The 26,463-nt window shown below is 40.8% G+C and overlaps 1 protein-coding gene across 10 annotated transcripts in view; it reads right to left on the bottom strand.

The window, feature by feature from the left end:
• mical2a (microtubule associated monooxygenase, calponin and LIM domain containing 2a) overlaps positions 1 to 26,463 on the bottom strand; it is a 56,375-nt gene that overhangs the window by 22,178 nt on the left and 7,734 nt on the right. For 5 of the 10 annotated variants that reach the window (XM_088992479.1, XM_088992480.1, XM_088992475.1 and 2 more), the window contains exons 2-18: positions 21,262 to 21,379; positions 20,785 to 21,177; positions 16,949 to 17,156; positions 14,094 to 14,210; positions 12,146 to 12,247; positions 9,431 to 9,586; positions 9,259 to 9,359; positions 8,133 to 8,390; positions 7,550 to 7,665; positions 5,646 to 5,772; positions 5,472 to 5,562; positions 4,941 to 5,088; positions 3,202 to 3,401; positions 1,467 to 1,570; positions 1,259 to 1,327; positions 591 to 722; positions 222 to 326 (exon numbers count right to left, since the gene is read on the bottom strand). In XM_088992479.1, coding sequence (XP_088848605.1) covers positions 222 to 326; positions 591 to 722; positions 1,259 to 1,327; positions 1,467 to 1,570; positions 3,202 to 3,401; positions 4,941 to 5,088; positions 5,472 to 5,562; positions 5,646 to 5,772; positions 7,550 to 7,665; positions 8,133 to 8,390; positions 9,259 to 9,359; positions 9,431 to 9,586; positions 12,146 to 12,247; positions 14,094 to 14,210; positions 16,949 to 17,156; positions 20,785 to 21,177; positions 21,262 to 21,264 — 2,430 coding nt within the window. In that variant the 5' untranslated portion in view covers positions 21,265 to 21,379. The remainder of the gene's footprint in view (positions 1 to 221; positions 327 to 590; positions 723 to 1,258; positions 1,328 to 1,466; positions 1,571 to 3,201; positions 3,402 to 4,940; positions 5,089 to 5,471; positions 5,563 to 5,645; positions 5,773 to 7,549; positions 7,666 to 8,132; positions 8,391 to 9,258; positions 9,360 to 9,430; positions 9,587 to 12,145; positions 12,248 to 14,093; positions 14,211 to 16,948; positions 17,157 to 20,784; positions 21,178 to 21,261; positions 21,380 to 26,463) is intronic. The other 5 variants (XM_088992474.1, XM_088992482.1, XM_088992476.1 and 2 more) reach the window with 4 other exon arrangements.

Consider the following 26,463-nt stretch of genomic DNA (forward strand, 5'->3'; position numbering starts at 1 on the left):
GCGGTTCATTGTGTCATGTTTAGTATTGTTTCAAAAATACCACTGCTTTCATGCATGTCATCTCATCTTATTTTTGTTGTATTTAGATTTAAAAAAAAGGTTGGGAGTTGTGTGAGAAGATGGATTCCGTTTTGAGGTTGCATTCTCTCTTTTGCGGCATGCATTAATGTAAATGTGACTGTTTTGTGTTTTCCAACTGCAATCTGGCTTCATGGCTCTACCTGTATCTCAGGTGGAGGCTTGGGCGGGATGGGAGGCGATAATTTAAAGCGTTCGCACTCAGCAGAGATGAGAGCTTGAAGAGGGGAAGAACTCTCACAGCCTGACTGGGTTTTGGCAGAAAGAGAGTTAATAAAAAGGCAAATATATAAAATAAAAATATTGATAGCATCAAACGATGGAGGAGGAAAAAAAACAACTTCAGAAGTTGAAAAAGGAAAACTATTGGCAGAGAAAGCACTGACGACTTTTTAAGGGCCAACTCACATCATTAGACAAGTATTGCCTCCCTAAACGACAACATGGAAAATTGCTGTGCAAATACAATTATTTAAAATCATCCTAATAATATATTAAACAGCTGACTCTACCTGTTTCCATTGGCTGTAGCTCGTTGTGCTCTCAAATTTGGCTTGCAACCGTGTAGCCATTGAGCGCACTTTGTTCTCTTTGGGTTGCCTTTGATCCCATAATGAAGTATCTGGAGTGGACAAATTAGTGGCCTGAAAGAAAGCAGAAATCTGTGAACACACACACACACACACACACACACGCACATACATGCACCGGTAAAAATATTTGATGGCATCTGTCATTTGTGCAATATTGGGTTCCAAGGTGACTTACATCTTTCTTACATCACATTACATCATATGCCTCATATGGAAACCATTTCAGCAACAAATTGCTGCCGCAGTTAGTGACACATTATTGGCTGGGACCCTCACAAGGTTTTCGAGCCACAACCGAAAAAATAATTGGCAAACTGACAAAAGGTTCTTCTGTATTTAAGCATTCCATTCATGCATTTTTTAACAAAAGAAAACAAAATGATTACGACTACGCGGGAATTCTACTCGATAACGATTAAATGTGCTTGCAACAATACTGCAGCCTTTTAACTATGGTTCCTCTTACCATTGTGACAAGGAAATGAAAGAGTCAAAAGCCAGTCCTGCTGACTTGCAGCCTTACAGCAGGCAAATCTTGCTTTCAATGAGCATTCCAAACATTTTTTACAATAATGATTTAAACAAACCTCCTCCAGGTAAGAGCAAAACTTTCTCCTTTTGTAAATAGCGTCCGTACCATCTGTCTTCTTGTCATTCTAGAAATCCAGCGGAGGTGGACAAAAGTTAGAAGATGATGAGTTTCATTATCAATTAAATACATTTAAATGACTTGATCATGACGAAAGACAGACAATATTAAATATGTACTCAATACAGCATGCAAAACAATGATACCTTTGGAATTCGTTTCCTTGGCAGAGCAAGATTAAGAAAATTATTGTTACTTGGAACTTCCTTAGATGGATAATCTTCACTATTTTCATCCGCTCGTCTGGATCCTGCGGGAACATGTGACTGAATCAAATCTCTCAGACTTATCGCGGAACCATAAACATCAAATGAGCACAGACTAGAGTCAGAAGAAATCTGGAGTGAGTGAACTGATACTGGCAAACATTTCATTCGAAAGATGTAACCAAAATGTAAGAGTGCCATCAATGTGTGGTTGAAGTAAAATAAAGTGAGCGGCCACTTCTGAGAAAGTCAGTCCACAGCTGTTCACAGTGCTGGTACAAATACACATTCCACACATTACAGCATTCTTGACTGGTTGGAATTCATCATACACACAGAGGAAATCAACTGAAAAGGGAATAGATTTTCTTCAAGCGGAGTTACTTGGCAGTACAATGTAAAGACAGGAACAAGAAACAGTAAATGTCAACAGAGGCGGCTTACAACAAACTGCTCAGTCGAAGTGATGATAACGCATAGGGTAAGTGTGGTATTGTGTCATTTGATTTGGCTACGGTGGTCAACCAAAATGGTGGACAGTATGTTACAGTGCAGTACAGTATAGTTTGGTATGGTTATAGCAGTAGCGAGCCGTGCATTTCACAGCTAAACCGTCAGTAGTGCAGTAGTCTGATTCAATCCAACCCTTAAAGGACAACCGACGTCTCCGGACAAGTTGTGTCCATAATTTGTAAAATGGCTTCAAATGACTTCTACTGAGCGTATTTTAATAAGATTCCACTGCATATAGCTATATTTTACGTTTTAAGACTCGCGCTGAATATTCAGGAAGTCTTGTTTTTGTGTTGGTGACGAGTCCGTACGTGACGTCACGGAAGGAACGCCCCTGACCGAAAAAAAAAGACACATTGTAGCAGCCTGTTTGGTCTGAAAACCTCTTGTTGCACCCAAAAGCCGCCAGAAGAGTGCGTCCAAACTCCATGGAAGGAATTTATCAGTCTGTGGAAACGGGCTGATTCATTCCTCACAACAGCTCGGTGGCCATTTTGTGCCTCTTTTCTGGGACGCTACATTGCAGTCCAGATGCCTCAAAATGACACGGAAGGACTTCTTTAATCCATTGCAAACATGGATGCTTTCCTCTTCAGAACTATTTGAATCATATTCATAACTGGATGTGTAACAAGAAAGCATATTCTCCGAATCTGAAGCCATTGTTTTGATTCTCCAGCAATGCAAGACGTCTTGGCGTGACATCACCAACTGCGGGCCAGAGATCTGACCAGCGCTTCATCGACACCCTGAACAAATTTGGGAATGGTGCTCCATGTCATATTTTCAATTTCTGAATAAATTCGGGAATGGCAGTGAATGAATTAAATATTTTATGACTATAAAAAGTGTGATGTGATTTTTACTACAGGTCCACTGGAGGGTACCATTAGCTGGCAAATATGGCCTGTGAGAAGGCCTCGGTGTCACCAACTCAAAATTTGTTTGGTTGAAGCAACAACAGAGGAAAAGCAATGAAAGGAAGACAACTTGGAATTATTTAATAAAAATTGATGGACAAAATATAATTAACATCAGTCTGTGATTAAGATTCTTTAGGCCAGCAGAGAAGGCCTTGCACCTACCACTGGGCTATAGTGTGGCAAGGTGTGGTACAAATACTGTAATATGTATTGAACATGGCATAGTTGGAGTTTGTTACCTGCATCAGGTAAAGGTGTCCCTCGGAAAAGCTCGTAGACTTTGGATAGGTAGTTGATGATTTTGGTCTTTTCCAGTTCCAAAGAGCCACTCAACTCTTTCACAGATGCGAATGGTCTGATCCCAAACTCCCGCTCCACGATGTCAAAAGCCAGCTGGAGGTTGTCGGCCTGGTTTTCCTCATTCAATGACTCAAAGTCTCTGAGGGGGTAAAAGATGATAGTAAATTGTGGGGGAGGCTCATCGTGTACATGTCATGATGTTTCCCTGCTGCTCCGATCTGTATACTCAAGTCAGTGTGTCCCTGTGCACGTGTTTTAGTATTTATTGGGAGTTGGCGAGATAATTAATGATCATTGACGGTCTGAATAAGCCAGGAAAGTGAAGAAAAAAATGGCCTGATAAGTGATTGAAGGCAAACTGGGTGTAGGATAAAGTGCACAAAGATTCGAAAAAGATCCACTTGAACATTCTCAACTCTTTTTGAATGAGGAAGGAAAATGAACCTTAAAAACTGAAAAGTTAAGCCCTTGTCTCCTTCTTCAAATGCTGTAGCCTTGTTGAACCACCACAACAATGTGGAAAAATAGACGATTTCGTCAAGCATTTGTCTCAGGCCAAGACATTACGCTATGTTTGAGCTGCCGAAATAGATCCACTTCAAACCTCAACATCGGGTCCCGACACATCAAAGAACGGCCAGGATAGCACTGAGACCTTGTCCACATGCTGGATGTGACATCAGAATCCCTCCACGCCGTGCTCTTAAATTAATTTTTTTCTGTATGACATGCACATACTGACTGTCAATGTAACTTTAAAGTGGCCACCCTGGTGGACTATCTGAAGGGAAGGTTGCATTTTCCAAAAAGTAGGCATATCTTGGATGAAAAGGTTTCTTTAGCCGTCATCTGTATTTCTTTGAATGGTGTCGGACGTTTCGCTTCTTATCCAAGAAACTTTGTCAGCAAACTCCTGTACGACTGAGAGCTTACACAGACGTAGGCATATCTTGCTCGCTAAACTTTGAAAATTGAAATTGTGAAAAATTGATTACACATGGGACAGTTATTGCACTTGATTTCAACGTATTAATGTAATCAGAAACAAATCTCTGAATTCAGTTCACTCCAATACAAGCAGAGAAGATGCTTTGCACTGTTAACATTATTCCCCTTTACCTTTCCGAAATATTTAAAAAAAAAAAATCACATTGTACCATGTTGTTTAACGGTAGTCCAGAAACAGCTTGAGCATCTCAGCCAAAACTGACAGTGTGCAGACACAGTCAGAAATAACATGAAAGAGGGTCCTAACCTAGCAACACAACACAACACAACACCCCCCCCCCCCCCCCCCCCCCCCCCCCCCGTTTCCTCCTTTTTTTCTGTAGTTTCCACAAACCTATTCACTTTGCAAAATTCCACTGTGCTGACAGGCGTACATTAGGAAGAGAGGGGAAAAGGGAGACAGGGAGAGGGAGGGGGGATGAATGCCAGCGCGTTCATGAAAACTTGCAGGACCACATGAAATTGCAGTGGCAAATGGCATAAAGGCAATAATTTAAGCAGGAGAAGATATAATTTGTTCTGTAAATGGGCTCATCCAAAGCAGTAATGCAGAGAGGAACAAAGCACTGCCAGAAGAACCAAGTGTATATAACACACACAGCAGAATTAGTTGTAAAGCCTTAATGTGGGAAAATAAATTTTGTCTGCTGCTTTCTGACAGTTTACGTACATCAGATGGGGTTTGAACCTGTGGATCAAGGCGCACAAGGCGAGGCCGCTACTCCAAGGGAAGCTCAGGTCTGTGATTATTACATTCCTGTAACCTTCAGTCTGTTTCTGCCACCACGTGAGAAGCCTCGCCGGCCTGATTTCAGAATCTACGGAGGAGAAACAAGCATTAGTTGCTTTTCACGATGAAAGTCTAGGCGGGTAAATACCAGAATGAAGGCACCACTCCCAGGAAGTGATTGCAAAGATCAAGAACTCGCTCAGAATTCACATCTCAGGCCAGATTTTAAATAAAACGATTTCTTCAGTTTTCAAACAGGAAGTAAAAGTGACTCTGAACTTGGCCAGTCAGATGTTTTTGCACAGTAACTCCCATTTTATGGCTTCCTACTTGCAGTGAACCCATGTGTAAAAACAAACCACAGAATATGACTTCCTCTCTGCATGCCTGTTAGTTTTAGCTTTTAATAAAACTCTTCAAAGAAAAAGTCAGGTGACAATGCTAAATTTACACTTCAATGCATTTTTTTACCTCGTCTGCAGATATTTACTGGTCGCCGAATGGTGGCGGAACGCTCCAGGGAGCACAAATTCAGCTCTCCGTTCAAGTACAGGTGACGTACCTGAAAAAAGCAAACATTCCAAAAATAAACGCAAGCATATTTTTTTCTCAGCTGCAAAATACACTGGAATTTCTCTTTGGCACCTGGTGAGGCCTGACACACGAGGAGATAAGGTTGGGGTATCGCGACGCTGGGTCGATGGTGTACTGGTCCAGGTTTTTGGCAATGTTCTCAGGTGTTGTTTGTGGCAGCAACCTGTAAATGCTTTCTCTAAATACACATAAAAGCTGAGGTTAGAGACCGGCGAGTAGAGACGGCAGGTATCACACCGGGTATTCGCGAATGCCAACCGCAATACAGTGATACCTTGGCTTACAAACTTAATTGGTTCACAGACAGAGTGTGTAAGGCGAAAAGTGTGTATCCCAAAAAATAATTTCCCATAGGAAACCATTAAAATGAGAATAATCCGTATAATTAAAGAAATAAACTGTACTGTAATGCATTAAACACTTGAGGAGGAACGTAACCTTCTTGCACCATCTTCAGGAATGATCCCTTGTAGGTGCTTTCACTGCGATAATTGTATCTAGTTCTTCATCAATTGTGATCTGTTTAGCTGGGCTGATAGCTTTCTGCATCAAGTGTACAGTTGGCTTGTGCGGGTTGTTTGTGGAGCATTATTGATGGGATATTTTAACCTTGCAGTCTACACTCTAGTTTTGAACTATCAAAGTTGAAACTCTCACTGTCGTCTTCCTGTCTCTTTAATGTTTAAACCACCTCCCCCTCGCTGCTGCGTGGCTTTAACTGAAGACTGGGGGCGGGGAATAGAGGACAAAAACAGTCGGCTGCCATTTTGTTGTTAGAAGAACGGGCTCATTCGTGAACGACACATCACTCATTGAGGCAGCTCCGTCTACGAAAAAAGTTTGTATGCCAAGGTAAAGTTTGTATGCCAAGGTAAAATTTTCATAAATGTAACGTTCGTAAACCGAAATGTTTGTAAGCCAAGGGGTTCGTAAACCGAGGTATCACTGTATTAAATTAAGTAAATCCTGGTCATCAGGAGTGGACACTACACTAGTGGTTTTAACATTGATCAAAAATACCTGTTACCTGTCAAAAGTATTACTGGTGTCAGTACGTGGTATCGGTGAATACTCAACAGTAAAGATTTGTACTGGTATTGATCTAACTCAGATTAGCTGGTTATTGTATCCTACACGAGAATGTGTGTGTATGCGTGTGTGTGTCATATCTCTTAAAGGACAACCGACGTCTCCGGACAAGTTGTGTCCATAATTTGTAAAATGGCTTCAAATGACTTCTACTGAGCGTATTTTACAAAGATTCCACCTGCGTATAGCTATATTTTACGTTTTAAGACTATTCAGGAAGTCTTGTTTTTGAGTTGGTGACGAGTCCGTACGTGACGTCATGAAAGGACCCCCGACCGCCAAAAAGACACATTGTAGCAGTCCTTCATCACGTCAATGTATTTTTCTGTACTGTTTGTCTGAAAACCTTGATGTTGCACCCAAAAGCCGCCAGAAGAGGGCGTCCAAGCTCCATGGAAGGAATTTATCAGCCTGTGGAAACAGGCTGATTCATTCCTCACGGGAGCTGGTCGCCATTTTTGGGTGCGACATTCCCCCCCCACCCGTTGGCCTCAAAATAACACGGAAAAAATTATTTAATCAATTGCAAACTTGTATGCTTTCCTCTTCAGAACTATTTGAATCATATTCATAACTGGATGTGTAACAAGAAAGCATATTCTCAGAATCTGAAGCCATTGTTTTGATTTTTCAGCAATGCAAGAAATCTTGGCGTGATGTCACCAACTGAGGGCGGGACTTTCTGAAAATGCCCAATTCGCAGCTCAATTTTTTTGCAGATTTTGGATTGGTTCATTTTTATTGGTGTTTTGCATTTGAATAAAAATATCATACTGCGTGTTTTGGGTATTTTAGATGCTATAAAACATTTTTCTGATGTCAGTTAAGAAACAAAAAAGTGACGTCGGTTGTCCTTTAATCCATACCTCTCTGCCAGCAACTCAAGAACTGTTCGACCCTGAGCCCAGCCCTTCACCATCCAAGCAGTGTCAAAGGCAGCCAAGAAGCCTCGAGCGCAGCCTGTCCCCATGGGCCAGAAAGGCTACAAATGCAACACACACATCCAATGTGTCGGGAAAAAGTATCGAGATGCGAGTAGTATCGAGATTTGTATCGAGATTTGTATCAACTGTATCAACTAACTCTGTGGTGAGAGTTTGGAGAAGATCATTTCACTGTTGCTTGTTCACAGTTGCCTGGCCACTGTAACAAAATGTTTTCCCAGAAGACCAACTCCACATTCTCATATTTTACCCTGGGTTAGTTTCAAGGCAGGAAGATATACTGATCTACAGGCCAAGACTTCAGAATCTATCAGTGATGATGTGAATGCTAGCGTGACAGGTTGACTCTCTCTATGTGCCGTGTTTAACTGTCAAACAGGGCTTGAGTCTACCACAGTTGTGATATGCTCCAGCTCATTGAGGCTCTGAATAGGACAAGAGCGACAAAAAATGCATCTAAGTCTTCCAATGGCCAAGTCTTCATCATGTCAGGGAGGAACCTTACCTCCAACAGGCTGTCTCCGACTAGCGCAACCAGAAGCTGATGTCCGAACCTTTCCCTGACCAGAGCTGCATTCTCGGAAGCGTGCATGCTGGTGAAGTCAAACATGGCCACGTCGGGCTGCCCGCAGTGGTTCATTGCAAAATCAAGTGTGGGAAGCTGATAGTTGGTGCCAAAGTCTGCAGCCTCTCGGGCATAGGACAGGAGAGCTTCCTGGTTAACGTTATCATTGCTCAGCAGCCTTTGTGTCTCCATGTAATCCTATCAAACAAGCAGGGCAACGTTACTGTCATTTTACTGGTAGTTTATTTTACCAAAGTTTAGTGCTGACACGTTTTTCACTCATTCACTGCCATTTCCGAATCTATTTGGGAATTGAAAAGCATAACGTGATTCCAAAATGTGTTCGGGTTTTGTTTAGTTTTTTTTGTGGGGGGGGGGATGCCGATAAGGTGCTGGTCAGACCTTTGGCAATGTTTTTCCCTCCCAAAAAGGGGCAGCTGTACAAAAGGCAAATGCTGCCCCAATTTCAAGCTCAGATAACTCCAGACCCATATAACTTGGGAATTAACTTTTTTTTCAGATGAAAGAAGAGAGTCTAAGGTTTCTTGCACTGCATTGAATGTTTATGTAGTCCTAAAACTCAATATTTTAGCTCCTGCAATTTGAGTGAAAATGACAAAAACTCTGGGACTGGAGTGAACATATTTTTGCACGTCATCCGGCAGTGAATGAGTTAATTACAAGTGTATTTCTTTCATGTCATCCCTTCTTTTATGACAAATTACCCAGTTTAAATGAATGGAAATGTCCTTAATCTGTTCCACAAAACACCAACATTTTGTAAAATGTTTTGAAGAAGAAACAATTACTCAACAGTACTGTGTTCAGGGATAATATATATATATATATATATATATATATATATATATATATATATATATATATATATATATATATATATATATATATATATATATATATATATATATATATATATATAATCTTTATGTTGTGTTTAGTCTTACAGTCAACTTCAACAAGCAGTGCCAATAAACAGCTTGGAGCAAGAACTTGGCCTCTTGGCAACTCAGGATAAACTGCTCATGTCAGCCACTTATTAACTCACATTAATGACAACTCCTTTATCCAGAAGGCTTTGTTTCTTTGCAGTCATGACAAAGTAGTGCGTGTTGTCCTTGTAGTACACAATGTTCTCCAGGTCGATGCCTGCGATAAAGAAACGAGGAAAATAATTGGTGTCGTGTCCTCGAAGGCGTCACAGAACTTCTCTCCCTCACCTGTTTCTTCTTTGAGGTCAAGGAAGAATTTCTGATTGAAGATGAAGGCCACACCACTGATTTCCTCCACTTTGGCCTCCGCTGTCGTGTTACGGTTGATGAAGTTAGCGGTAATGGCGATGGCCAGCTTGCCGCGAAAATCTTTTCTCCTGAAACCTGCGGCAGAAAGCCAGAGAGAATCACATTGAGAGAAAAGGTCAGAACGGAAGAGAAACCAAACAAATCATGTGGCCTTGTGTCAGTAAAAGTAGTCTTAAAGGCTAATCACAAGGTGCTTATTTCAGAATCACAGATGACTTACCGTGCAGGTATAAACAATAACTGCGAGCTGGACCACTGATTTGTATAGAAGCAGCAAATCATGTCTTGGACTTTTACACAAAATCAGTGGTTCGAAAAAAGATACCAAACTCCTCAGGTACCAACATCATGACTCATGTTAAATTACATCAGCACAGACATAACAGCATATCAGCATTTCATAACTTTGCTGCTGTGAAATGTAAATTTCTCCACTGCGAGACTAATAAAGGCAAATCCAATCCAATCCAATCCAATCCAATCCAATGGGCCCACATTTTCATTCAAAAGGAGATGTGTTAATGACTAGAAGGTATAATTTGAGCATATCATTTCAATAATTAGCCAAATTCAGATGCATTAACATTTGCAATAGTACCTGTTGAATAGAACTGAACGGTACCCAAACAATTTAACAGTCGTACAGTAAACAAATGTACTGTACGGAATGTAATTGAGTGTAATTGCGTGTTTTTGCCAAAATCATTTTCATCTCATTCCAATGACATATTTTGATGGCTTATACAACAGTTCTTCACAAAGTGTTTGTGATGACCCAACTCAGAAAACAGGTGAGCGGTGATCGGTCATTATCTGAACCCTGAGCATCTGTGATGTCATTTTCAGTTGACCGCATGTGGAAATATGACCGCCCCTCGGGATGACTACAAATGGGATGGATTTTGCAAATTTATTCTTGTTCCACAAACGCAGTATTCATCAGGATGCAGCACTCGAGGGGATGCATAAGTCATGTTATTACAAAGACCATTTTTGACTTTACTGTACTTCCACCTTAAACATGAACACCCCCAATACAAATGAATTCATCAATAAAATTACAACAACGAATCAATGACTTTGAAATGACATATTTATAAAGTATTAATATAAATTGAAAATCACATTCTTAATATTTGTTTTTCCATTTGTGTTGTCTTGTCCATGAAATAAATCACGCCTTTTGGTTGGAGGTAATAAGAACCTAAAAGTGAAGCCCATTCAATTGCATTTCAAAGGCTTTATTTAGTGCATGTGATATCATGTTAGTCATGCACATGAAAGTCACTTTAAATAAGCATTTCTCAAAAGTAACCCATTTGCAAAAAAATAAATAAATAAATAAATAAATGGCAGCCACTTTTCATTGAGAATGAAACAATCTGCAAAAAATAGCTGTTGATGTATTTTGGGCTGCTTTGCCACATGACATCCAGTGAAAACCCAGACCTACTTCAGACTGACTCATTTCCCTTGAGCTGCTTCAAGCAAAAGAATGAGCCATAAGTCTTGTTTTTGACCTTTTTAGGAATAAGCCTGAGTTGTGTATTGCTTGTTGGGTTGACCACAGCAAGCAGTGAGTTCAACAGAGTACAGTGATGCAAAGTTATGCAGTGGATCCAGTGCGCATCAACTGCTCTACTCTAAGTCTCTGTTGTATTTATGTATTCCGATCCTTTGTGCTTAGACCGTGAGAACCTCACACAGGCACAATCGGGTGTCTGATGGGTAGATGGTGGAAAATTTGAAATACAGTGTATCTTTTCTTAAATGCCTATTTTAGTGTTTGCTATTTTCTGAGAGAAAATGTCAAATGCCATTAAGTTTTCACTCTCCCTATAAAAATAATTAGGTAGACTACTATTACAATGCTATGCTTTATTTTTCAATGAAGTAATAAAATAATTAAATAGAATATGAAGAATGTAAATGTTTACGCAGCATAATTACAGGTTCGACTGTGCCTTCTACTGGGATGCAGCATTTGGTCAGTCTTGCAAACAAAGAACAAAGAAGATTTTGATCACTATTGATTTGCTTCCCGCAGTAATATGATGCTACATGTTCTGCATTCCTTTTATGGCATTGAGCAAAGCTGACATTTTAAATACACAATGTGTAATACATGTACTCCATTTCATTCCTTTTGACGGTAAAATTCAACTGGGAGGGAGAAGCATGATGGTATTAAAATGGTTAATAGTCATGTCAGCCAATCCATGGTGTTTGCCACGTTTCCATCAATGTTAGCAGGGAGACTCTAGCACACCTGCGACTCGAGTAAGGATAAGCGAATGAGAAAAATGTATGCCTCTTTTCAATAACTTACTATTTTTAAGAGTGGCATACATTTAAAAAGTTAACTATGTGTTGTTAATGACTTGTGAAAAACTAACCATGATTCAACACCCATCTCGGGTTTCTTTCATCTTGCTTTCAAGCATATTTTGGTTGAACACAGCAACCATATAATTCCAGTGCTAGTGGGAAAAGATGATTTAAATCTTGGATGTTGTTTTTGTTTCAACCTCGTGGTAACATTATATGATGCATTGTCCCTTTATCCTTTTCAAGTAAAAGTACACCCCTGAGGCATGGGCACGGTTTATCCTTATTCTTTGGGCATCCTCTCACCTTCCAGCGTGTTCCTGCGCCCGTCGGCCCCCAACACCACGTCAAACTCAAAGTCAGCCACGGGGTGATCAGCAGGTCGGATTGCAGCTCTCCAGCCTTGCTCTGAAAATAGAAGGCGACCACAGAAGGATCAGGCTGGGTGGGAGAAGGGAAAACACATTGCATAAATATTCTCTTTGTGCCTTATTTCTCTCGGCGAAGACAGAAATGGCCACATAGTGTGAGAAATGTCAGCTGATCAGGACTTACTTATGCTCCAGGGATGCCACATACGGATTAAACGTTCAATTCAATGCAACTTTGGGATGCCGTGCTTCTTCCCAATATGGGCTCAAGGAAAATGGCAAATAAGCCATGTGTCAAGGCACCTTTTACAAATTGATTTTGACTCGTTGGATGAGATTGTGTGGAGCACTGAAACAACCTAGCATGTTGTTGTGCAATAGGATATGAAGGGCACCGCTATGCTGCAGCAGAGGGGGAAGAAGTATGTCTAAGTTTAGGCGAGGCTTTGATGTTATCAACGCATTGATATTACAGCTGGGAGCCAACGCGAAAGTCAAACTTAGGAGTAGCCAGTCAAGTTGTTCCTCCTGTTACCACTAAACAATGAAGCGGTGTCTGCTGTTGTTTTTTTTGTTCCTACAGAGAGTGCTTTCATTCATATGGAGGTGGGAGCATCCGGCAGCCTGGTTTTTCTATGTTATTTGATTTGAGAGTGACTCAGCAGACTTTTTGCCATGAAATTAGCGATCCAAAATACATGCAATTTAAAAATGTATTGATTGTACCGGTATGACAACATTTGCGTAAACTGATGCTGAAGTTGGTCAGCAGTGACCTGTGCCTAAATCATGAAAAATGATGGTAAGGTTGGCAACTTTGAACCGGTTTTAACTCATTCACTGTCATATAAATGCAAAAATGTTTCTACTCCTGTGCCAGGATTTTTTCATTGTCACTTGAGTTCCAGGACCCTCCGAATATTGACTTTCGGGACTACATGAACATTGAATACAGCGCGAGAAACCCAAGACTCTCTTCTTTCATCAGAAAAAAGTTAATGCCTAAATCATATGGGTCTGGAGTTATATGAGCTCCAAATGAGGGCGGCTGTCCAAAATAAAATGCAACACATACATGTTGGTTTATATAGCGCTTTAACAGCTGAAGTTGTACGTCTGTGTTTTCATCAAAGCTGAAGTTGTAACAAAGTGCTACCATGGATAAAATAAATGCTACCCGCTTGTGGAAAAGAAAATAACATTGCCAGAGGCCATGTCTAGTGCTTTATCGGCACCCAAGCATGAAAATACAAAACCCGAACAAATTCGGGAATGGCGCTCTACGTCATATTTTCAATCCCGAATAAATTCGTGAATGGCAGTGAATGAATTAATGAACAGTGGCAGTCCAACACTTTAAAACAGACACGGGAAATGTCAGGATTACCGCCATGCTAGGACAAGTTCTCGTTTGGGGGCCATCTCACAAACAGCAAAAGAGTCCAGGACATACTGTATATTGGAGGAATTTTGTGAGCCAATGTAGGGGAGTTTCAAACAGTCATGAGAACAGTCTTTGTCTAATGCTCCATTTGAATTAAGTTCCCATAAAACCATTCACCTGTCGCACCTATTGCTTTGTGAAAGGTAATGGGGGAATCCCTCAATAGTCAAAATAAGGGGAACAAACTTAGACTGAGATGAGTGTGTCTAGACACAGACATAAAACTAATTATCACACATTATTTCATCGTAGATTGTTTTATCCCAAAACAAGTTCCCTTTTCTACGAAACATGAAGGATTCCTTTTCTGAATGCATCACAGGATATTCATATACATGTTGAAAAGATATGACTTTTTATAAGGATATTTCTGACTCGACATGTGTTCATTAAAAATAACCTGTATGGAAGGGTGAAGGTGGGGCAAAAGATGAAATACCTTCTTTTCCTTGGTTCTCGGTCGGTTCCACTAGCTTGATAAACTCCACATTGATGTGAAACTCCACCGCAACAATGAGGGCCACCTTCAAAAGCATCAGCTGCAGCTGCCTGATGCCTGTTGGACACGGTACAGTCGCCTTCACTTCAAAGAGGGTCAGGAGCACTTCTTACTTAGCTCGAGTCGTTTGTGTATACATTCTATACAGGCTGGCTTTCAGGTTTCGAAGTTTTTCTTCTCCTGTCAGTGTTGTGCTTTTTCTCCAAGACTCTAAAACAGCCATGCGACCCATTTTTCTGAAGCAATGATGTATTTTCAGGCTGTAGTCATAGCTAGTTTGCAACACCCCAGATTGTAATTGTGCGAACCACAATACAATACAATACAATACAATACAGATTGATTTATATAGCGCTTTAAAAACAGCTGAAGCTGCTACAAAGCGCTTAACATGGACAGGTCATAGACAGAAAATAAAGCGGTCACAAAGTTAGTAGAAAGCACCACGGACTGAAACCAAGATCATGTCAGAATCATGCTGACTCGAATGCCAAAGAGTACAAGTGAGTTTTGAGACGGGTTTTAACGATGGGCAGCGAGTGGGCTTCCGAATGTTCAGTGGCAGGTCATTCCAGAGAGTGGGACCAGCAACGGAAAAGGCTCAATTCCCTCTGAGCCTCCGTTTAGTTTTCGGCACATCCAAAAATGTCTGATCAGAAGACCTGAGGTGCCGGGACGGTGTGTACGGGTGGATGACCTCCAAGAGGGAAAGAGGAGCGAGGCCATTTAAGGATTTGAAGACACATAATAAGATCTTGAAAAGAACTCTAAAATGTATAGGGAGCCAGTGAAGGGATGCCAGAGGATGAGTTATGTGCTCCCTCTTAAGAGTACCAGTCAAGAGGCGAGCCCCACCATTCTGGACTAGCTGGAGACACTTCATGGAGGATTGGCTAACTCCAAAGTAAAGCGCATTACGGGAATCGAGCCGATATGTGAAAAAGGCATGAATTACTGCTTCAAGATGCTCATGAGAAAGGAGAGGTTTTATTTTAGTCAGCTGTCAAAGATGCAAGAAGCTGGATTCAACAACAGCACCGCTTTTTCGTTCAGGTTTAAAGTCACTGTCCAGTTTAAGACCCAAGTTTAAGACTGTTGACTTCAGATAAGGAGCCAGGGGCCCCAAGTCAACAGGATGTACATGGGCCATTGGGACCAAACAGTCTTCTTTTCATTGAAGTTCAAGAGGTTTTGTGCCATCCAGGTTTTAATTTCCTCCAGGCAGGATAAAAGTGGTCTTAACGAGAACAGAGGATGTCAAAAATTAGGCCCAGGTCAGTCACCACCTGCCAAAAGTTAATAGATGACCAGGAGGGGGTGGAGGGGCATCATACAGTGGACAAAGCGTTATCAATTATTGAATTATTGTTTGGTCATATTGTCTCTATGCTGTCATATTATTTGTTATTTAGTTTTTTTGTTTTTTTTTGTTATTTTGACTTCAAGACGGCGCCGCGAGAGTGGCTGCCTTTCCAGCAGCTCATGTATTTAGTTTTTCTATTTTCATTCCTTTCATCACTTTGCTGCTGTGAAATGTAAATTTCTCCACTGTGAGACTAATAAAGGCATATCCAATATCCAATATATATATCCAAAAGTGGTGGGAATATCTGCACTTGGTTCATCTAGTCTGGAAATTGACCGTCCATTCAGGATAACAACTCATATTAGAGGCTTTGGAGAGAAAGTCAGAGAGGCCAGACTGAGATGGTTTGGACATGTCCAGAGGAGAGAGTGCGACTGTATCGGGAGGATGACGCTGAGCTTTGAACTGCCAGGCAGGAGACAGAGAGGAAGACCAAAGAGAAGGTTTGTGGATGTTGTCAAAGAGGACATGAAGTTAGCTGGTATGAGAGAAGAGGATGCACAAAACCGGGTTACATGGAGGACACTGATTCCCTGTGGTGACCCCTCAAGGGAAAAGCCAAAAGGAAAAGAAAAAGATTCAGAATAATCAACACATTTTCTTGAAATTCCAGATGGCCAGCGTGAATCTCTGTGCCTCGTTTTAGCCACTCCACCATCCCAAATAAAACAGAGCCTGACTAGGTGAGTCGAAATCCAATTTTTTTGTAGAACTCATGTGCTTGATCCCGTAAGTGTGACTTACAAAGTGGCTTGGCCATACAATTTACACCAAGCTGTAATGTTTGTGTACATTTCTTCTCTATCCATCCATATCTTTATCTAATTTACCTGAGAGAGGCTCGTCACAGGAAAGAAAACAATGGAAAAACAACACTATGCTGAGGAATTGTTGTTTTAGCAATCACAGAATGGTGAGAAACATAACCCTTTCACAATCTCACTTTCAAAATACAGTAAAGTCTCGTTATATCGATATCGGTTATATCGATAGTACTGCTTATTACGATACTATTTCTATGAACTCAAGGAGAAAATTACATGCCCGCAGGATCGGATATATCGATAGTCCGGTTATATCTATATTTTTTCCAACTCCCGAGAATATCGATATAACGAGACTTTACTGTACTGTATTATCAGGAAAAAAAACACTGAAAAAGTACATAGGGTGACCTTTTCATGTGCTGCACTTTATCATATGTATAGTTGCAGTACACATGTAAATGCAGTTAGGACCCTGCATGACAAATATAACAATCATCTAAAAAAGGAATAATTGAACAACAAAATGCCTACTCTGAAAACCGCTATTAAAAAATTTAAACCATTTGTTGACCTAAAACCGCACCGTGGCAGTGACTGCAGAACACACCACATGTGTAATGACTCCCAACCCCGACTACCAAATTATGAAGTGCTCAACTCACTGATGTGATCAATGGCCCCGGCGCAGAATTTGCCGTAAAACTTTTTAGCTCCGAGGCCCCGCAGATCGTGAATGGTGAAAGGCCAAAGGTGCAGCACGTTGTTCCTGGAGAAGGAGTCCCTCTTCTCGATCACCACCACTTTGGCACCCATCAAGGCGAGTTCAATTGCTGTGCGTAGGCCGCACGGACCTCCTCCGATGATGAGGCACTAGGAGGACAAGTTGTGATTGAGTAAGTCTCACATTACTCACACATTAGTGCAAATTGTCTTGCTGCGCTGACATCGTTTTTTCCCCCCTTGAAAACACTGCTGAGTATTAAAACACACACGCAGAAAATCATCACTGTGCTGCACCACTTGGGAAAACGACATGATGTCAGCATGAATGAAAAAACAGATTAAGAGGTTGCCAAGACAAACATCTGCCAAAGACTTGTATCGGCGTGAGCCGTGATTACAGATGGATATTGGCAGACATTTTGCTTTGCCCGTGTGTCAGCCACAAAGCGGATGAAGTCACCTCGCGTCAAGCGCTCAGCGTCTGTCTTTATCAAAGAAACGGCCCCAAACGTGACATCAGCTTCTTGGATGATAGATGAAAAGAAGTGACGCAAGTGTGCTGTACTCTTTCCTGAAAGCTTTTTTTTCTTCTTTCCCTTTAAACGTTTAAACACAACTGTATATGGTTCAATGCTGTCATTTTTCTACGACTTTTGGCATAAGGCAGGATGAAAAGAATGTTGATGGTTTTTCTAGCTACTGAAAAGATCCAGGGATTTAATATTGACTACAATTTTGAGACGCAGGTCATGGGGTCGATGAGAGCATCTCTGGTTATCACAACACTAAAGAAAACTGCAGAATTTGATTATGAAACCCTGGAAGACTTTAACAATACCACCCGATCTCCATATTGTCATTGAGCTCTTTGATACTTTCCTATTGTAACATCAAGTGACACATTTAAAGACCTCAAAAGTGGGACAAAACTGAAATAGGGCATGACCAGTGTGGATTTTTTGAACTTGAAGATATTTATAAATGTCTTTCTGTGTAAAAGGAAAAGTTAACAGTTGTCAACATTAAGGTTGGATTCTAGACAGAAAGTACTCTTTATAACAAAGGTGTAAAACTCATTTTTCGCTGAGGGCCACATTGTAGTAACAGTTTCCTCTTGAGCGCTGTTATGAATTTGGAGAAACTATTAGAATGGATCATCTCCTCCACATATTACACAGAATCCACAAAAAATTCATGGATAAGTAGTTTTCAAATCTGAAGTCAAGAATAATGACTGTTTTTGTGGTTTATATGGGACAATTTGAATTTTTGATTCGGACTTTAGCAAGCATCATGGAAGTTTGATTTACTTTCGCGGGCAGAATAACAGGTATTAAATATAATAAAACATTTGGTATCATAATGACATGAATGTAATTAATGCATTTTGACTGATGATGTCACTTAAATTACAATGACCATGTTATTGTTCCCTATTTTACTAAATAACAGATGTTAAGTCTATGCATGTCTTAATTTGTCTGGACATTTTGGTGTATCTGTTGCAACTCAAATTTTGGCTGGCAACACAAAGCAAAGAAATGAATGAAACTCAGAAATTGCATGACTAATAACTCAAGGTACGGATATGATATGAGTGAGTCTCTTGCTGACCGTGATAAAATAACAAGGCGATGACTCAGCTTTTGTTGCTGTTTTTCAATCTTGCTCCGAAGGTGAGAACAGTGTGTTTCACTTTGTGCTTATTTTCAGGTGTCAAAAAACATAGGGAATACAATGTTCATCGAGGCCACTGAACAGCTGGACATGTTTGTCTAATAATCACTCTCAGTGGGATTCAGGTGAAAAAGCAACAAAAACATCACTTGCTACTGATACAGAGAAGCATTCTGTTTATTGAGTCCTGTTTCCACTGACTGGTGTATTTTTCCCACACTCAGAGCTTTATTTCCTGCTGAGTCAGGACAACTGCACTTCCTGTCTATCCGACTCGCAATCTTATCGTCGCAGAGGAAACCTTGCCCATAAACTGTCATGCATAATGTCCACTGCCCCACTGGTGAATACTCGTCGGAAACCCATTAAACAGCTCAAGATGGATCAACTCCATAATCGGTCCAATAGAAATGTCAATGCCAGTTTAATACAGTAGTTCTCGCCGAGTATAACAGCCCTCTGACACCCTGTCGTAAAATCCAGATGAAATTGCTTCTTAGACAGCAATGAAATAACATTGAGGGCTGGATGAAATCATGTTTCGCTTTGAAACTTGTCTTAAAGTCATAGACAATTTTAGTGACGTGTGAAAATAGAGAATACTTTTTTTTTTTACATTAAAAGGGGAAATCATCGCAAAAATATGTTGGCCCAGAGGTCTAAATGTAATATTGTGATTAATACTGCGTTCATGGAATAAGAATCAAACAGATTAATATGTACCTCAGGGGCCTGACATGATGATGTGATTTTCTTTCTCTTGTCGACTGGCATTGATGTCACGCTACCGTCTGGTTCGCACCTCAACCATACTTTGACTAAACTCAGAAAACAGGAGATATGTGACTTTCGTAATTTGAGCCCGAGGGTAGTTTCATGTCAATTTCAGTCTACATCAGAAAGTGTGGACTGTAGTTTGTTGTCAGCTAATTCTTAAAACTCAACTCAACTGTGTTTCTAAATCTCTTTAAAATATGGCACCGTGATTATGACACCTTGACATTGTAAAATCCTCCTTTAAAAGTCGGCTATTCCCTTCAGGGGTCACCACAGCGAATCAGTGTCCTCCATCTTCAGATGTTTGATTCGCATGTTTGTTTTGGCCAAGCTTTTAGGTTGGCTGCCCTTCCTGACACACGCTTGGGACTGGCACAATAAGACACTGGCTTGTGTCCTCTTGTGGCTACAGAACAAGCAACCCTATGAACTTACCATATTTTCCAGTGTATAAGGCGCACCTAAAAGCCTTGAATTTCTTCAATATATGATCCTGCACCTTATACGCCAATGCGCCTTATATGCCAAGTAATATTGAGCCACAACTGGTCTGGCAGCCACCGACTCCATTTCCCCCTATAGAAGGAGTCGTGCATAACCCCAGCCTCTAGTGTAGCGCCTTATAACCTGGTGTGCTTTATACTTGGAAAACTTTCATATATTTGTATAGTATAATAGCCCGTCCGGTGCATATTATTTATGGAAGAAGTTTGAAAATACACCATTAATTGCATTAAGTGCACATTATACTACTCCGGTGCGCCTTATACATCGGAAAATACAGTAATTAAGATGAAGATGCTCGATAACAAAAATACTCTTATTTTGTGTTTTTTTGTTTGTGCTCCCGGATACCGCTTTTATTGTTTATTTTAAGCACCATATTCATATATATATATATATATATATATATATATATATATATTCTCCCCATTGGCCAATGAAAAGAAAAAAAAGATAGCGAAACAGGTAGATGGATACAGTAGCTAGTAAGCTAATTATGTCGACAGACAGGTAGGCAGACTGGTAGACAGGCAGATAAATAGAAGGACAGAAATATAAGCTTCTGCAACCTTGATGAAACTTCAGATTCCAGTTGGTCTTTGGTCTATTAAGCAACTTAGAATAATTACACTTCAATTTCAGCTATATACTTGCTTATTTCAGCTTAAACTGAAAAAACTAAACTTTTTTCCAGATGTGGCCAAATTTGCTGTACATTATTGAGCTTTTGCATGAAACACCTACAACAGTTTGTGGCAATGAATGGATGCTACCCATCACAGTTACTTGTGGAACATTATACTGTTGCTAAGTGTACCTTGGTGCCCACACAGGCTTCACGCTTCTTGTACTCCTTCTGGGACATTCTCTTGTCCAGCTTGCTCCAGAGCGCTTTGGCCTTCCAGTAGGTGACTTTGGCCTTCAGGCTGTCATAGAAGGAGCCATGGTCAGCAGGGTCGAGGTCGAGGTGTCCACACAGGACGTTGAAGGCCTGCAGAGTTTCCTTGCACGTGGAAGCCTGGACGAAGTCCTCAAAGAGCTTGCCACCATTGCTTTCCCTCTCGTCCTCCATCTCTCCCATCTCAGTGCGGTTTGGTGCAGCGAGGCTCGTGCTTGGTGCAAGTGCTCTGCCAGATGTGGCTACACCCGCTGGTTGGCCTGTGTTGTCATTCCCAGTCTGAGCAGGGGAGACATGCAGTCTGATGTCATCCTGTGGCCAACAATCCAGACGCCTTCATTATATTGCTGCAGTGATTACCAAATTTTGATAAAAAAAAAAGAGACATTCACCCACCATTTTGCCCTAGTGCAGTTTGTGCCCCATTTTTACGTTGATGACATGGGCATTGTGCCGCTTCTACTTGTGTGCTTTCTTTGGCCACTGGGGGCAGTTATAATACACATGATTGGCTCTGTAAATGCAGTAAAAGTGTGAGCATTGCTAAATTGTCTGTCAAAGCACTAGCCTATATGCCTCAGAGGAGGAATAAAGTATCCATTTATCCTTTCATCCATCCATCCACCACAAAACCTGGAATTGGAAAACGGAAATGTAGACTTTATATCTATTGTAACCATTGGTGGGCCATCAGGGCCTATTAGGCCTTCCCTCCTGGCCTAAAAAATATCTGAATCACAGACTGATGTTAATTATATTTTGTCCATAAATTCTTAGTAAATAATTCCAAATTGTCTTTCAGCGTCTTTTCACTTTTCCCCTGTTGCGCTGCCTCCAGATGTGTGTTTTTGTATTTAAGCATTTAACTAATCACATTTCAGCCATCATTTGTTACCAGGGTCAGAAATCTACCTGGATGCCTTCACAATCAGTTCTGCAGGCCATGTCACATTAAATGCGGTGTCGATGACTTTGTTGCTTTAACTAATGTCTGTTGCTTTAATCAATCCGATTTTTAGTTGGTAAGGTGCAGGGCCTGCTCGCAGGCCTGGCTAACGTCAGAGTTTTCGCAAACTATGATTGGCTAGTCATGTTGATTAAATTGCGGTTTTGTCAACCCACAATAGCTGAAGGAGAAGACATTGATTTGGTTGCAGATTTACTGTTAAAGCCATTTTTAAGACGAACGTTTCAAGAAAAAAAAATGGACATCATTAAGAAAGGTCGGAAATGCTTCCCAAACCTGTTCAATCTTCTCTGCAGTGTGAAAGAGCGACTTCTGACATTATTTCCCGGGCAAAAGGACCATCTCTTAAATCACACCAGACTTTTTATTTACACACAACTTGGATTGATTTAGACGTAGGGTCACTGAAGGCCGGGGGGGCGATATGCACCACCCTCCACTGGCTGTAACTATAGTCTATAAATGCTATAAAAATGATCTTTGATGGTAAATATGTTCTGTAACTTCACAAGTTTTTTTTTTCTGGTGTGAAAGAATAACTGGAATAAAAGCATGTTCTTCAAGCAGATTTTTCTCACAACCCTTTTGATGTATTTGAATTATTTTTGGTGTGTTCTCAGCAGTCAACCATCAAGCGTTTGTAAGGTGCTGCCAGTAAATCGCAGCCAGACCCGAAAAAAAAAGGACCTTACAAAAGGTGGAGAGCACAACTTCTGTGAAGTGTAAATCCTTTGATATGCCAATTGACTGTGGAGCCACATGGACTGGCTGCACGAGACACCGACACCCAAAGTAATCCCCCATTAGTGTCCCACCTTGCCCTGGGCCTCAGGTGGTGGTGCAATGAAATGATTTATAGGCCGCTTTTAAGCCAGACAACAGCACGTGCATCCAACCTCAGCCACCACATTCAAAGACAAAGCCCGCTTCATAGAAGTAGACCATTGTCCTATTGCGCCCCTCCTTAGCCATAGAAGACCTTTCACCTCTGAGAGCCAACATTCAAACAGCCGAAGCACATTCCTCCACCACGAGCCTCAACCAGCTCTCATCTGCCCTATCAGCAGGAGAGGAATCCCTGATGAACAACCCCCCTGATGCCCCACTATCACTTACAATCACAGCACACTTTTTCTCAGTGGCAGATGTGGATTGATTCAGATGTAGCACTACTGAAGATACATGCCTACCACTGGTTAATACTAATGATTAGTCGTCTGATTTGTTCCCAAATACGTCTGTATAATTATATCCTGCCATCTTGTTGCCCTTTTTTTGTTCATCTCATTCAACCACTGGCCTGTGGCATGACCACCACTCAGGCATACACAATATACATGATGAGTGATGCAGTTTCAAGCATAATGGAAAGTGCATTCTAACATGGTGGTTGTGGTTGACAGAACACCCAGCACGGTGAAGTCAGAGTGATTAAAACAACACGGTAATGAGCGACTGTGAACTTTTAACTACCAAATAATAATTGATTTATTTCTCAAGATTCCCAGGGCTCTTAAATCTCCCAACTGTTGTCAAATGTTCGCGAAAATTAACATTGACAGTAATAATAACTCACTTGTCCTCATTGGCATTCAACTCATTTGAACTTGATTTCACTCCGCGGTGCTTTCTATTATCTTTATGACTGCTTTATTTCCTGCATACGATAGCTGTCCATGTTAAGCGCTTTGTTACAGCTTCAGCTGTTGTTACAAAGTGCTATATAAATCAAGATGTATTGTATTGTTTGTGTAAAAAGCTTTTATTATTCTGCCCAAGAAATGAACAAAACAAAAACAACAGGAAGAAACGAAACCATATGCAAACAGGCTAATGAAATGCTACCACTGAAACGTCGCCACAGCCAAATCAAAGCTCTCGCTAACTCGAGATCATCTCGACTCAAGTAGCGTGGACGTGACCACCGCACGCTTACAGAATGGAAAAGTCACTTGTGGGCAGACGCGGCGAGGCCGCAGCACGGCTGTAAAAATAGGACTTAATGACAGACGAAGCGGCGGGAATACACAGCATAGATCACAGTTGGAGCGTGAAACATCTCCTCGGGTGACACCATCACGTGTATTACCTCAGTCAGAAAGAAAAGCAAATTGTTAGTTTTCGACAGTATGACTCGAGATTTATTGTTGCAAGAAACACAAGTGTACTATTACGTTAAATGTTCCACCACTAGTGGTTGTACAGAATTGTCGATTTGACTTCACGACTCCATACGGAAGAGGATGTTTCGAGTGGGGTTGAACAATTAAAATTCAACTTAACGTCACAATGTAGCAAGTAGCTTTCAAATTGCTAAGGTTTCACTTCTGGGGAGAGATGGGGAGAATCAACTCTGCTTCATTTTGGTCAGTTTAGAGGCTTAATTTTATTTTTTTATGTATTAGGACCAGTGACGTGCAGTCAGTGGAGGCAGGTGAGGCAGTGCCTCACCTGTCATCATGGAAAGCTGTCATGGAAATATCCAATGAAAAAATAAATTAAACAGTTAGATGTATTTAGTGATTTGTACTTTAAAGTTCTTGTCCATTTAACTTCACCGTTTTAGGATTTTTTTCAAAATCGCTGAATTTACCGTTCAAATGCTAAGTAGAGACGAAAGGTGACGTCATCAATGACGTCAGTGCCTCACCAGCCATGAACCTCACCGCACGTCGCTGATTAGGACTTACTTCCAGTATCTGAAAAATAGTGCTTTGATTGATTTAAACTTTCATTCATTTCTGAATTTGCAGCTTTGCGACCTAGAACAGGAGTATTGCAAGGCCAAGACTTAAGCAGCATGTCTTTTGTGGCCCACAATATCAAAGTAGAAGGAGATCAAGCCACTTCAGAAATCTATTTTCGCCCCAATAAAGCCCCCAATAAATTTTATTTGATGTTCTGAAATATATCTATATTTTTTCTCAGCTCCCTTTCAAGCCCCCACTTTAAAGCCAAGGGAGAAGAAAAAAAAATAATCAAGCCGTATCTGAAGGACAGATGGGAATTATCGACTGCGTGCAAAGAGGCCTGAGAATATTTGCATTTTTCCATCTTCTTTTCCTTTTGGCTTTTCCTTTCAAGAGGTCATCACAGCGAATCAGTGTTCTCCATCTTCAGAGGTTTGATTCACATGCTTGTTTTGGCCAAGCTATTACGTCGGATGCCCATCCTGACACAACCCTCTGTGTTTATCCAGGCTTGGGACATTCAATCCATCAATTTTCTAATCTATATTGCTTATCCTTGTTTGAAAGATTGCAAATACGCACCATGCAAAAACCATTTATCTAAGCTGTGCAACTGTTAAATGGCTGTCAGCAGCAATCACATTGTGTTTTTACTTTGTCTGGAAATATCATCATCATAGAGTAGGCAAATACTTCAGTAATGAGTACAAAATACATGTCCTATGTGAAACAGCATCATGTACCACCCCTAACCCCTGTCAAAAATACACAAATAAACAAATAAATAGTTGAATTAATGACTAGATAAATAAATAAATAAATAAATACATAAATAGGAACATTGTTTTACTTGATAAGAAGGTTTCTTCAGCCGTCATCTGTACAAAAGTGAAGGTTTCGGACGTTTCGCCTCCTATCCAAGAGGCTTCGTCAGCGAACTAAAGTCTGACTGGTCGTATCGGCCCCATTTATATATCCCTAATGTCCAGACATGGTGGCGCCGGACACAGCTATGATAGGTCCCTACTCTCAGGTTGGGGGGGGGGGGGGGCAGGGGACCCCTCCCTGTGGCCCCACTGATTGTTCCTACATTCCTGACTAACGACTGGCCTACTACCCCCACTCCCCCCCGGTATCACCTCATCAGCATAATCTATCAGGAAGTGTGTGAATTTACTAAATCCGGTTATATGAGGCACCACAGCAAAACCAAAGAGAGACAAAAGGGTAAATTTCAAAAATTACCTTTACTGAAACAATCTCAGCTACTGGTAAACACGCGAAAAATTAGGAATGAACAGTTTGCAAGGGAGAATTGGATCAAAAATTTGTCAGACAGAGATCTCTCAGAGACAGAAAAGGCGGTACTTACCAAAGGTTTAAATTTCTCAGTGACTCCTAAAACTATACCTACAATAGATTATATCACAGCTACTGAATCGGCTATTAAAAATAACAAACTTTCGTATGCAGAGGCAGATGATCTACGCATTAAAATATCAGCTCTTCTCAGTAGTGCCAAACTTCCTCCGCCCAACATAACATTAGAAGAGAGAAAGGCGTTAACTACTCTACAAAAAGACAAAAATATTACTATTTTGCCAGCAGACAAGGGCAGATGCACAGTGCTTCTCAACACATTGGATTATGAAGACAAAATAAATAGGTTAATCAGTGATTCTAACACGTATGAGCAACTAAAAAGGGACCCTTCCAATAGATACAAGAAAGAAATGATTGACTGTCTCCAAAAGTTAGAGAAAGGAAAACATATAGACAAACAGATGTATTTTAGATTATACCCGGGAGAGGCCACGCCATGTATCTATGGCCTGCCAAAAATACATAAGGAAGGGTTCCCCCTCAGACCCATTGTTTGTAGCATTGACTCCTCTACATACAATGTAGCCAAATATTTAAAAACTATTTTAGCTCTGTTGG

This window comes from Hippocampus bargibanti, linkage group LG03, assembly GCF_051943395.1.
Source record: "Hippocampus bargibanti isolate YZ-2025 linkage group LG03, ASM5194339v1, whole genome shotgun sequence".
NCBI classification, from domain to species: Eukaryota; Metazoa; Chordata; class Actinopteri; order Syngnathiformes; family Syngnathidae; genus Hippocampus; species Hippocampus bargibanti.